Genomic DNA, 14,374 nt, shown 5'->3' with positions numbered 1-14,374 from the left:
CACTTAATCTGCCTCATCTTTTACCCATTCATTTTGCATTTCCATTTATTTTTAATTCTTCATATTGACTTTTGTATTTTCTGAACCATTTCACTATTTTTTCAGAAAATTGATAACATTATCTTATTGAGTATATTCTTAGAGTTTTTAAAAATTTAAGTTGTTTTATTTCTGTTAGAGCCTAGAGTGTAGCTCTTTTTCAGATTTTCTAGATCTTTTAAAAATTTCCTATTCCTTGGATAGAGCTTCAAGTGCATCCTTTGTTTCTTTAAACTACTAAGCATAGTTGGTTCTAGTATCTGATTCTTTGTGGGTCTGCTTCTATTTTTCTTGGATATGCAGGTTCTAGCATATGGAGTTTTGTTTCTTTGCATGCCTGGTTATGTTTGGCTTTTTTAAAAAAATGTTGAACAATTTGAAACTTTGGATGGAGGTACCTTACTCCAAAGAGAAGTGGGTTCCTTCTTCCAGGTTTCTGAAGGCAAAACTAGTCCATGACCACCAAATTCAAGGTGCAAAGTTCTCTGAAAGACTTAGATGCCAGCATAATATTTAACTCTGAACTAGGGCTAGTCTACTTCCCATTTACCCTCACTTTGAGGGCACAGTCCTTTGAGGATCAGCTTATTGTGGGGACATCCCTTTTTTTGCCTTAACCTCCCCCTTTGGTTGGTAGGCTTAGGGCTTTGATTTCTATCTCTCTTGACCCCACACGAATGATAGCTTCTTTGATGAATGATCAAAGAACGATATAACACACACACGTGTGTGTGTATAAAATCAATTAATACATGAAAAAATGTTTAACATCATCTATAATTAAGAGTATGCAAATTAAAGCAGCAAGTTTTCACTCATCAGACTGTTAAATTTAACTCATCAGAAAGCTTAAAAGTTGACAAGAGTGCATACCTTTATTTGGGAAGGAAGTACATGAAAATATTAACAATTCTTAACTCTAAAAAGCAGGCCTGGGATTGAGTGAAGGAGAGGAAGATGTTTTCTTTTCATGGTATATGCTCTTATAGTACTTAAAGTTTTTACTTCATGTACATATTTTTTAATAAAAATTTAAAATGCCTAGATACTTACTTTTTAAAAATATATATTTATTTATTTATTGGCTGCATCGGGTTTTCATTGCTGGGCACGGGCTTTCTCTAGTTGCGGAAAGCGGGGCCTATTCTTCATTGCTGCGCGCAGGCTTCTCATTGCGGTGGCTTCTCTTGTTGCGGAGCACAGGCTCTAGGCATGCGGGCTTCAGTAGTTGTGGCACATGGGCTCAGTAGTTGTGGCTCGCAGGCTCTAGAGCTCAGGCTCAGTAGTTGTGGTGCACGGGCTTAGTTGCTCCATGGCATGAGGGATCTTCCCAGACCAGGGCTTGAACCTGTGTCCTCTGCATTGGCAGGTGGATTCCTAACCACTGCACCACCAGGAAGTCCCCTAGATACTTACTTTTTATTTAAACTTTGGGGAAGATGTTGCTGTGTTCAAAGTGATTGGGCCTAGAAAACATTTGTACCGTATAAAGGGTTATCAATTTACTAAGTGGTGCTCAGTTCATATAGTCATGAATGTAGCAGAAATATTTGCTAAAAAATAAAGTCCAAGTGATTAGGCTTTCTGGTTCTGATTAAAATGGTAACAGCACAGATCAACAGAACATTGATGATATTTAAGTATTTCCTTTTTCTACTTTGACGTCAGACTGAGGCACCTGCTGTGACATTGCAGAGATCAGATAGAATATAGTTTGTAGCTTTGTGTCTTCTTGGAAGTCCCAGGGGCCTCATTTATATACCTAGAATCAAGGCAATTGGTGCATCCTGAATGAAGTCAAGGCCTTAAATTACTATGCTGAACAAAGGTGTTCTTAACATTGAAAAATTTAAACATAACTTTTGTCTTTCTGTGTTTTTCTTTCTTTGTAACCACTATCCAGAGATAGTGTTGTTTTGTTTTAATTGCTGTTGTTTAGGAATGTGGTTCCCTTTTTTTTCCTTTGAGTTTAAACTGTTATTTATTATTATTATTTTTAACGTCTTTTTTGGAGTATAATTGCTTTACAATGTTGTGTTAGTTTCTGCTGTATAACAAAGTGAATCAGCTATATCTATGCATATATCCCTATATCCCCTCCCTTTAGCATCTCCCATCCGCCCTCCCTAGGGATGTGGTTCATTTTAAATATTTGGTTTTCTATTAATGAAGTTATTAATGCTTCCTTCCTGATCCCCTTTGTTTGGACTTAGATCCTCTCATGCTCAGCAGCTCTTCCCAGATGTACTGGGTGCAGTTAATTTAAGAAATCCAGCTCATGCTTGCAATAAAGATGAGGCTAATGGTTATAATTCTACAACTCAGGTGCCCCCATGGTCAGGTTGTCGGATTTTAAACTACTACAAAGAAGAAAAAGACTGGTAGCACTCACCACAACAATTCATATTTTATGTATTTTTTACAATAACCAAGCAAGATAGTTTTTCTCTATAACTGTACCAAACATAACATTTCAGGTTTCTGATCATGTCTGATCTCTGACTGATGTGGGGGGGGTGGGGGTAGTATGAAATGTCTAATGCTTGTGCTATATATTCCCTAATGTCACCTTGGGGGAAAAATAGCCTAGTAGCATAGTTCTAGAATAAATCTCAAAGTGTATTTATACTTTGTTAATTTCTAGGTGAAAAAGTGTTTATATCTCTGTATGGAGCTGCTATAGACATGAACATAAGGCTGGACAAGAATTCCTTGATCCTTGAGAAAACTTACCTATCTCTGGCCAATCAGCGAACTCTAACTATTCACAACCGCAGTAACATCATTGCCCATTTCCAGTGGAAGATATTTGCTACACAGGAAGAGGAAGACAGAGAAAAGTATAGGTTTGTAAGAAACATCACTATCTATACGCTATCTATATAATTTGGGGGAACATGAAACTTAGTTATGAAAATTCTGTGACTTTTGTGGTTTCTAACTCACTCAGTGTCAAATTTATTATAACTTGGGTCCCGTGTACAATGCTCCCTTTTTCATTTAAAGAACTGGAGCTGAGCTATGTGGAACACAACATTGTCCATCCTCAGTTAATCTTATCCCAGTTTTAATTTATCAGTAGCTAAACTCCTGGATTTTAAAGACCAAATACATCATTCTTCACTAGTCTCTCAAAACTAATCTATATGTCTTTATTTCTTTTCATAACCCTAACTAGATCGATCAGTTTTCATAGGGATTCTAAAAATAATCTCTTTTGGATTGGGATCAGTGTGGCCTTTTTATTTTTTTTCTTCAGTGAACAGGTACTTTCAGAAAATATGAAGAATGGGGAAAAAGAGGCCTTAGATATAATGGCTTCTATATTTTCAGTTTTAGTAGCATTCTCAATCCCTGCTAACCATATAATTTAATAGTGATTTCTTGTTGCTATCTTTAATCTACTGCTTTTTAAAATGATACTTCAGGCAGTGGAGAAAATTAATAAAATGGAAAACCAAACTGTTTTAATTAATCTCATCACTGTTAAATTTTGAATATTTCTTTTTACTGAATCTGTCCTTGATTACTGTAATTCCATTTGCAATTTTATCTTCTTCCATCCTCCCTGAATTAGCTCTTTTGCTGCTTTCATTGGAATTTATTTCAGCCTTTTTAATTTGCCTCTCCATTTTCATTAAAGATTAGCCCTGGGAAGCTTCAAAGCTTTGTTTAAAACCAAGTTAGTATGTGATAAAAATAAAAGTCTTAGGTCTAGGGAAACCAGGCAGAAATCCCCCAGTGTGCTGTCCGTAATTGAATCAGAAGGAGCTGTGACAGTGATAGGACACAGTGGACCAGAAGCTTTATCATTCAGACAATGAGCTTTAATCACCAGATTGCCCCTGTGCCATCTTTAAAAAGTGAGAAAAGAAAAGCCTTTCCTGCCTAAAAACTTCATTTTGCCTCATGGTATAGATACCAGTAGTTTAAAAAGGCAAGAGGAGACTACTCATCCACGGTTTCATCTGTCCTGATTCTTCAGCTGACATGTATGTACCAACAATCAGAATGGTCCAGGCATGTTTAAAGATAAGATAGGAGAGCAGGTACAAATAAAGAAACAGCAATAAAAGTAGTGTTTCAATATCCTACTTGTGCTTTGGGCATAATCTTTTGGGGAGAATGAGTATATACTATCAGAGGGAAAGCCAGCTTTAATTTCAACTATGTCTTTGTGTTTGACCAAATGTATAGCACGTGATTGATGCCATGCCTATGTCCAAAAAATATTTACAGAAGTTAATATCAACAGTGAAACTCAGGAAAAATTCAAACCAGTTGCTATCAGAAATGCTTAAGGTATAGAGAATATAATTTCAAACACACGTGGATGGACCCTCCCCCCCCACTTCACCTCCTCCAACACTCATGGCTCTATCTCTAATATTATCCTTGAGTCTTATTCTTCCTTTTCTCTTGCATTGTCTTTCTTTCACTGTCTCTTTTGCTCTTTCTATTAGTTCCCCTAGCAGTTTTTTTGTAGCAAGGGAACAATATTGAAGAGCACTTTCATAACCATAATTGGAAGCCCAATTTTATCATCTTGGATCATGCCCCTCCCTTAAACAATGAAGTTGAAGAGTGACTTCAGATGGCTAAATAAGAATACCTTGCTGTGTGTGGGTGACACACGGCGACATAACTCATGTTCCTGCAAACTGGATTGGTTGATCTAAGTGAAGAGTCTATTGAATATTCTGTTCCATGCCCTCTCCCTACCCCTCTCTTAGGGCCAGATGCCTAATCTCTTATTTGACCAGGTGTGTCTTCTCTCCCATGCCTCTCTTGTTTCTGGATACATTCCCAAGCATGCCACAAGTTTCATATTATTAGCCATGGATTCTTGTCCTGGATGCAACTAGCCATGAAACACCCATCCTCTCAGAAAGCAAAGCAAAGAAAGAGGTTTGCTCTTTACTGAACATTTGGTTCCTGTCTTTGGATAGCTGCCCCTTTGGTGGGTGGCTGTGCTCTTGCTGTGGGTGTAGGCCCTCTCCTCCTCCCTCTCACAAACCCTTAGGTTGTCTCTTAGGCTCACAATAGTGGCAGATAAAGCAGAATGTTCTTGGATAGCTTTCTTGTGGGCAGAGGTTTGCTCATCCCTGGGAAGCAGCAGTGAGCTCTTTAGCTAATGGTATAAACTCTCTCTTGAGCTCCCCAGCAAGGCCAGTGCAGGAATCCCTGGAATAATCTTTTTAATGTTTGACTCTCCTGCTCCTAATGGTGAGCAACCTCTTCCTTTTCTCCTCTTCCCTCAGCAGCCTCTGTAGTTAATGTGCAGAGCGAAAGGTCCACATTTGTCCTGAACTTGGAACAGAGATGATCTAAATGGGCTCATGTATACTTTGAGAGATTAAAGTTTCCCTTTGCAGCACCCAAATGACCTAAGATTTTAAAACTTCAGTGTATATTTTTAAGTGAGACTCAAGAGCCTGCCCACTGCTTTCCAGTTATAACATGGCTTAAAACTCGTCCCAAGGCATTCAGCTACAGGGGCTGAAAGTTGCTCCATGGTGGTTTCAAGAATTCTAATTGCTTTAGTATTATGGATGTCCTCAAGACCCTATTCCAGCCATCATGGTTTCTTGTTCTCCAGCATCTTGATGATGTTCCTGAGCAAAGACTTGGACGTCTCTTCTCCCAGTGGGGGAATTTCAGCCCTACTGAGTCCTATTCCTTTCTGGCAGTTTATACTTTCCATTCTAGGAAGGATGACTTCCTCTTTCCTACCAAAACACGTTGGTACAAACTTTAGGACACATGTCCAGATTTGGGGGCCTCGGGCTAATCTCAGGCTCCAGACCCTGACAATGAAGATGTTATTTCCCCTAGGAAGAAGTTCTGGGCTTAAAATTTTTTTCCATTTTTTTTAAACCTTAGGAATCAGATATAAGAACCTTTAAAAATCATCTTTTAGGTCTCTCCTGATACTTTTCTGAGAGTTGCAGAAATTAATCTCTTCAAAAACTGGTGCTGAATTCTTTCCTCCTTACTTCTTCTTTCTTGGCCTGAGGGATTATAAAACATCCTACAAGATTCTTTCATTCTCATTTTCATCACAGTTTATTATATTCAGAGACTTGGCATGGGCGTTTGAGGATTTCTGCTCCCTATTTCTCCATCAAGGTTATGACCATTGTCTCAATAGCAACTGCTCTAATTCTAGATCTGCTCTGTGGAAGAACTGTAGAATCCTCAGTGGAGCCCCCCAACAAAGTGATCGGCATAGATGTGTTCCAAAACATTCCAGTGTTGGAAATGACATGTTTCTCTAAATAAATCAGTTTTATTTGAGCTTTGAGCCTGCCACCCAGGCTCCAACTTAATCTCAGTTGTGGTTGGGGAGCCCTTCCCTTTCCTAATCATAAAAGAATCTGAAGACTTGAGTGGTACCTGATAAACAGGAAGAGGACCTCTAGTCCTCATTTTATAACAGGCATCAGAGTTGTTGTGTGTCCAGGGTCACACAGTCCATCTGAAGGTGGATGGCTCCATCCTTTCCTTGCCAGGTGTGGACATGGGAGTATTTCTGCCAACCATGATGGCCAAGGTTCTTAGTTTTTAATCTCCTCAGCATCCAGTTACCACCTCTTAGGGGTGTTGTAAAGGAGCAGGGTGCAGGTCTCTAGGAACTCAAGATAAGGGGCAGTACTAGTTCAATGCTACTGTACTTGAGACACAAGGGTTCCCCATTGAGTATAGTCCATTAGCTGGACTGTAGTTGATGCCTGAAGGTGATGGGTATTCGGGCTAGCAGACCATTTGCAAAATGGGTTAAATCCATGGTTTTACTGAAGGAGAAGGTTGTGTGATATTACACTCTCTGATGAGAGGTCTCTTCGTCTGTAAAACAGAACCACCTCTGAATTCAAGAGACCATGAGTATCAGCACAACAAGATGGCAAAACAATAGACTGAGGTATATAGAAGTCCTTGTTGGAGTCAGCCCAGCTTAAGGTGGTATTGCACGTTCCCTTCTTAGACTCTCAGCCTTGGCTCTAATTCTGCATAGAGGGCAAAGAGGATGACATCTGGTGTCCACCCGCCCATGCATTATACAGCTGTCACTGATACAAGAGTCCCAACAGCGTGGGAGAAGAGCATCATTTGGGAATTTTTGTTTTGTCCTCTTTTGTTTTCTGGTGTAAGGGCTGAGTTAATCATACTCCTCAATTCATAGAGCATTATCATCCTTGGTCCACCTAAAGCATTTTATCCCCACACCCCATTTCCATTAACCCCCCCTAAGTAAATGTAATGTATATGACTCCCATTATTTATTTAACCAATACTTCAATCCGTTACATCGAATTTACCCACTTTTTTTAGTATTATTGCTAGAACTTTGATGAACCTCTTTGTTGCTCTTTATTTACATCCATGATTGTTTTTTTTGAGAACTTATTCCTAAGGAATAGATATCAATAAATTCCACTTGCAGGAATACATGGTTTCCTTTCTTTCTGTGGACTGAGCTGTCTTTAATTTGCCCTGCCCTGCCCAGCAATATAAAAGGACAGCTGCTCTGGCTACCTTGTACACTGCTTCCCATCTAGCAATAAAAAGGGAGCACAGAATGCTTTCTTCCTTGGGACCAGAACATACTGAACCTATTTCTTTGACTTCTTTATGCTATGTGACCAAAGGATCCTGAACACAAAAGTTATTTAAAAAAGAGTTATTTGACATTGCTGAGCATGTGGTTTGTGTGAAGTCATTTAGAAAATAGGGCTGGGACTGGAATTCAGTGACCCTAGCCTCTCAGTCAGTACTCACATTACTAAATAATTTATCTCTCACCACTGGTAATACCAGTAAAATGCTGGGAAAATAGTCATGTATCCTGGGAGGAGATGAAATTCAGTCTTCAAAGTTCAGGTGAAGTAACAGACACCAGGAGTAATGTGAGCATAGCCTGAGTAACGAGTAGAATGTCGGGAAGGCTGCTTTTCTGACTTATCACAAGGGATATGAAGATCTAGAAAGAGAGAGAAAAAAAGGACGTGTCTCCAGGTGTAGTCTGAGCATTTTATAAGCTTGACAGCTTGGTAATTGCCTGCGGTTGATACAAGGAGAAAACTGGCATTTATTGAGCAACTGTTTTGTCCCAGGAACTATACCAGGTCCTTGATCACATTTAATTCTCAACATATCTTTATGATGGAGGAGCTCCTGTTCTTTCCATTTTATTGATGAAGGCACTGAGGCTTAGAGGATTTAAGTAACTCCTGAAGTCACAGAGTGAGTAAATAGATAGTAGAGTCAGTACCAAAACCTAGGCGTTGGGACTTCCCTGGTGGCGCAGTGGTTGAGAATCCACCTGCCAATGCAGCCCTGGTCCAGGAAGATCCCACATGCCGTGGAGCAGCTAAGCCCGTGTGCCACAACTACTGAGCCTGCGCTCTAGAGCCCACGAGCCACAACTCCTGAGCCCGCATGCCACAACTGCTGAAGCCCGTGCACCTAGAACCCGTGCTCCAGAACAAGAGATGCCACCACAATGAGAAACCCATGCACTGCTACAAAGAGTAGCCCCCACTCGCTGCAACTAGAGAAAGCCTGTGCCCAGCAACGAAGACCCAATACAGCCAAAAATTAATTAATTAATTAAAAAAACAAAAAAAAAGCTCTAGGCCTTGCTGGCTCCAGCTTCTGTTCTCTAGGTAATAACAGCTAGGAAGGAATTCAAGCTAAGCAAGTGTAGAAGAAATGAAATTGCACTTAAAGTGTGAGAGGCAGGGTATATGTTAAATATTGAAAAAGCAGCCTGGAAAACACAATTACCTAAAAGAAAATATTTGTCCAAATATACTAAGGGCTCAGGAGTAAGCAAATGGGCATTGAGTAGGACAGGAAGCCTGGGAGCGCTTCTTGAAGGAAGCAAGCTGAGGTTCTTGAGAGGTTAAAATACAAGGTTACTCAGCTGGTATATTATAGATTCAGGGCAAGGAAGGACCACCCCAAGGTCATGGGTGAGACTATTCCCAAGAGGATGGGCTGGTGGGGAGCCCTTTACAATGTTCTTCATGGGAGTATCAAAATGAATCTCACGTTTCTTGCTTTTTTTTAGGGTCTGTGATGATCTTACCAAAGAGGAAAAGAATGAGATCGACGGGTTTCTTGAGGAGTGCATTACTGATCCTTCACTACAACAGTGTCTTTCCTTTCTGTCCCACACCTTTGAGAATCAGAGAAAGCTGGTTCAGGCAGATAGCATGCTCTTCTCGAATAACATTTTCAGTGTTGAGCCTCTGGTAAGCACATAAATACAGTCTGACCTTACAGTAAATGTAGTGGGGATGCAGGGCTTAATTTGATGGGATTACTCTCTCTGAGATTGATAGGGTGAGTTCCAAGAGCATAAAGAGTCCATCTGAGGAGCCTCATTGTCGTTATGAGACAGTGAATGAAGATTAATAGTAAGAACACTCAGAGGTTACATTTATAGGTCACACTTTATATGCACCAGTCACTGTTAAACACTTCATATATATTACATACTTTATCTTGTTTGTATATATATTATCAGTTTTAATCAGTCCCCCATTCTACAGATGAGGAAATTAAGACTTAGAGAAATTTGATAACTTACTCGAGCCCAAACGATTAGTGTCAGTAGTTAGAAATTTATCCCTGATTAGCCTCACTGTAGAGCAGGGTTTCTCAACCTCTGCGCTATTGACATTTGGGGCTGGATAATTCTTTGTCCTGTACATTGTAGCATATTTAATAGCAGCCCTGACTTTTACCCATCAGATGCTAGTTGTGACAACCCAAACTCTGTCCAGATGTCAGATGTCCTCTGGTGGGCAAAATCACTCGGGTTGAAAACTGCTTTGTCCTTAATTCGCTCAATAAATAGTTATTGAGTGCATGTTCTGTACCAGGCACTGCGTATGTACCAGGCATCAATGAACAAAACAGACATAGTCCTTGACCTCAATGTCTATCTAGTGAGACCTGAGCCAGAGTTAGAACAGGATCTGTCTGATTCCACAGATGAAACTTTTTTTTTTACGTGTACAACATAGTGATTTGATATTTTTATAGATTATACTCCATTTAAAGTTATTACAAAATAATGACTATTATCCCCTGTGCTATACAATATATCCTTGTTGCTTATCTTTTTTTATACATAGTAGTTTGTATCTCTTAATTTCATAACCCTATCTTGCCCCTCCCCCTTCTCTCTTCCCATTGGTATACACTAGTTTGTTTTCTATATCTGTGGGTCTGTTTCTGTTTTGCTGTATACATTTGTTTGTTTTGTCTTTTAGATAATAACATATAGTATTTGTCTTTCTCCATCTGACCTATTTCACTAAGCATAATGCTCTCTAGGTCCATACACTTGTTGCACATGGCAGAATTTCATTCTTTTTTATGGCAAAGTAATATTTCATTTTGTGTGTGTGTGTGTGTGTGTGTGTGTGTGTATCACATCTTCTTTATCTGTTCATCTATTCATGGACATTTGGGTTGCTTCCATATCTTGGCTATTGTAAATAATGCTGCTATGAACATTGAGGTGCAAGTATCTTTTCGAATTAGTGTTTTCCTTTTTTTCGGATTATGTACCCAGGAGTGGAATTGCTGGATCATACAGTAGTTCTATTTTTAGGGTTCTGAGGAACCTCCATACTGTTTTCCATAGTGGCAGCTTCAATTTATATTTCCACCAACAATGTACAAGGGTTTCCTTTTCTCCACATCCTCTCTAACATTTGTAATATGTAGGCTTTGTGATGATAGCCATTCTGACAGGTGTGAGGTGATATCTCATTGTTTTTTTATTTTTTGCTTTGCATTTCTCTAATAATTAGTGATGATGAGCATCTTTTCATGTGCCTGTTAGCCATCTGTATGTGTTCTTTGGAAAAATGTCTGTTCAGATCTTCTGCCCATTTTTTTTTTTTTGCAATACGCGGGCCTCTCACTGTTGTGGCCTCTTCCATTGCAGAGCACAGTCTCCGGGCATGCAGGCCCAGCCGCCACGGCTCACGGGCCTAGCCACGCCACGGCATGTGGGATCTTCCCAGACCGGGGCACAAACCTCTGTCCGCTGCCTCAGCAGGCGGACTCTCAACCACTGCACCACCAGGGAAGCCCCTTCTGCCCATTTTTAATCAGATTGTTTTTTTTGATATTGAGTTCTATGAGTTGTTTTTGTATTTTGGATATTAACTCCTTATCTGTCATGCCATTTGCAAATGTTTTCTTCATTCAGTAGGTTGTCTTTTCATTTTGTTAATGGTTTCCTTTGCTATGCAAAAGCTTTTAAGTTTCATTAGGTCCCATTTGTTTATTTTTTGCTTTTATTTCTTTTGCCTTAGGAGACAGATTAAAAAAAAAATATTGCTATGATTTATGTCAAAGAGTGTTCTCCCTATGTTCTCTTCTAGGAGTTTTATGGTTTCCGGTCTTACCTTTAGGTCTCTAATTCATTTTGAGTTTACATGGTGTAAGGAAGTCTTTTAGTTTCACTCTTTTACGTGTAGCTGTCCAGTTTTCCCAGCACCACTTATTGAAGAGACTGTCTTTCCCCCATTGTATATTTTTGCCTCCTTTGTCATAGATTAATTGACCGTATGTGTGTGGGTTTATTTCTGGGCTGTGTATTCTGTTCAATTGATCTATGTGTCTGCTTTTGTACCAGTACCACACTCTTTTGATTACTGTAGCTTTGTAGTATAGTCTGAGGTCAGGGAGCCTGATACCTCCAGCTTTGTTCTTTTTTCTCAAGATTGCTTTGGCTTTTAGGGGGTCTTTTGTGGTCCCATAAAAATTTTAGGTTTACTCGTTCTAGTTCTTTGAAAAATGTCATGGGTATTTCGATAGGGATTATATTAAATCTGTAGATTGTTTTGGGTAGTATGGACATTTTAACAGTATTAATTCTTCCAATCCATGAATGCGGGATATCTTTCCAGTTATTTGTTTCATCTTCTATTTCATTCATCAGTGTCTTACAGTTTTCAGAGCACAGGTCTTTCAACTCATTGGTTAAGTTTTCCTAGGTATTTTATTCTTTTTAATGCAATTGTAAATGGGATTGTTTTCTTGCTTTCTCTTTCTAATAGTTCATTATTAGTGTACAGAAAATCTACAGGTTTCTGCATATTAGTCTTATATTCTGCAACATTACTGAGTTCATTTATTAGCTCTAGTAGTTTTTTGTTGGAGACTTTATGGTTCTCTCTATATAGTATCATGTCATCTGCAAATACTGACAGTTTCAATTTTCCCTTCCAATTTAGATGCTTTTGTTTCCTCTTCTTGTATGATTGCTGTGGCTAGGACTTCCAATAGTATGTTAAATAGAATTGTCAAGAGTCTTGTCTTGTTCCTGATTTTAGAGAAATAGCTTTTAGCTTTTCACCACTGAGTATTATATTAGCTGTATATTTATTGTAAATGGCCTTTATTATGTTGGCGTATGTTCCCTTTATACCAACTTGGTTGAGAGTTTTATCATGAATGGGTATTGAATTTTGTTGAATGCTTTTTCTGCATCTATTGAGAGATGATCATATGATTTTTACCATTTGTTTTGTTAATGTGGCATATCACAGCAATTGATTTGTGTATATTGAACCATCCCTGCATCCCTGGAATAAATCCCACTTGATCATTATGTATGATCCTTTTTATATATTGTTGAATTTGGCTTGCTAATATTTTGTTGAGGATTTTTGCATCTGTATCCATCAGAGATACTGGCCTGTAATCTTCTCTTTTTTTGGTAGTACCTTTGTTTGGTTTTGGTATCAGGGAAATGGACTCATAGAATGAGTTTGAGAGTGTTCCCTCCTGTTCAATTTTTTGCAATAGTTTGAGAAGGATAAGTATTAACTCTTCTTTATATGTTTGGTAGAATTCCCCTGTGAAGCTGGGCAGTCCGGGACTTTTTTCTCTTAGACGTTTTTTGATTACTGATTCAATTTCAATACTAGTAATTGGTACATTCAGATTATCTATTTTTTCCTGATTCAGTCTTGGAAGATTGTGTGTTTCTGGGAATTTATCCATTTCTTCTAGGTTGTCCAATTTGTTGGCGTATGACCATTCATAATATTCTCTTATGATTGTTTGTATTTCTGCGATATCAGTTGTAATTTCTCCTCTTTCATTTCTTATTTTGTTTATTTGGGTTCTGTCTCTTTTTCTCTTAGTGAGCCTGGCTAAAGGCTTATCAGTTTTATTTATCTTGGTTTCACTGATCTTTTCTATTGGGTTTTTTTCTTTTTTTGGTCTCTATTTTATTTACTTCCTCTCTTATATTTATTATTTCCTTCCTTCTGCTGATTTTGGGCTTCGTTGTTTTTCTAATTCCTTTAGATAGCAGGTTATGTTGTCTACTTGAAATTTTTCTTGTTTCTTGAGGTAGGACTGTATCGCTGTAAATGTCCCTTTTAGAACTGCTTTTGCTGTGTCCCATAGATTTTGGAAAGTTGTGCTTTTATTGTCATTCATTTTCGTGTATTTTTGCTTTCCTTTTTGATTTCTTCTTTGATCCATTGATTTTTAATAGCATTTTGTTTAGTCTCCATGTGTTTGTGTTTTACCCGTTTTTCTTCCTGTGATTGATTTCTAATTTCATACTGTTGCAGTTGGACAGGATGCTTGATATAATTTCTATCTCTTAAATTTGTTGAGACTTGTTTTGTGGCCTAGCATGTGATTTATTCTGGACAGTGTTCCATGTGCACTTGAAAAGAATGTGTATTCTGCTGTTTTTGAGTGGAATGTCCTGTAGGTATCTATTAAGTCCAGCTGGTCTGATGTGTCAGTTAAGGTCACAGTTTCTTTATTGATTTTCTGTCTGGATGATTTGTTCATTGATATAAGTGAGGTGTTAAAGTCCCCTACTATTATCATATTATTGTAAATTCTTCCCTTTATGTCTGTTAATATTTGCTTTATATATTTATGTGCTTCTTTCACAGACCAAACTCCTGACCCCTCTGCCCCACTGCCTCAAAATGAAAGAAACCAGCATCTTCTGTGTTTACTATCTGCTAGGCACTGTACATTACCTTAAACTTAGCAAGCATAGAGTGCTGTGAGGGTAAAGACAGCAATAGGAGTTGAGAAAACCCACAGCTAGTTAGAGCTGCCATTCAAACCTGTTGGAGAGAAGACATGGGCAGAAGGACACATTAGAATAAAAAGTCACTTGTGAGACGTGCCATTGACCTGTACGTACCAGTTTTCCTTATGTCTGTACTTCCAAATTATTACAGTATATAACATAGAAAAGGGAGTCCATGGCTAAATAAGTTTGAGAAACACTGGGTTCAATATTGCTTGACAGGTTTATTTGCTGTTA

General features: G+C 38.6%; 1 protein-coding gene across 1 annotated transcript in view; it reads left to right on the top strand.

The window, feature by feature from the left end:
• Positions 1-14,374, top strand: part of HYDIN (HYDIN axonemal central pair apparatus protein) — a 440,857-nt gene that overhangs the window by 144,525 nt on the left and 281,958 nt on the right. The window contains exons 9-10 of the mRNA XM_049703807.1: positions 2,684-2,885; positions 9,113-9,296. Coding sequence (XP_049559764.1) covers positions 2,684-2,885; positions 9,113-9,296 — 386 coding nt within the window. The remainder of the gene's footprint in view (positions 1-2,683; positions 2,886-9,112; positions 9,297-14,374) is intronic.

Source organism: Orcinus orca, chromosome 20 (assembly GCF_937001465.1).
Source record: "Orcinus orca chromosome 20, mOrcOrc1.1, whole genome shotgun sequence".
In the NCBI taxonomy this organism is placed as follows: Eukaryota; Metazoa; Chordata; class Mammalia; order Artiodactyla; family Delphinidae; genus Orcinus; species Orcinus orca.
This window is presented reverse-complemented; position numbering and strand designations above follow the sequence as displayed.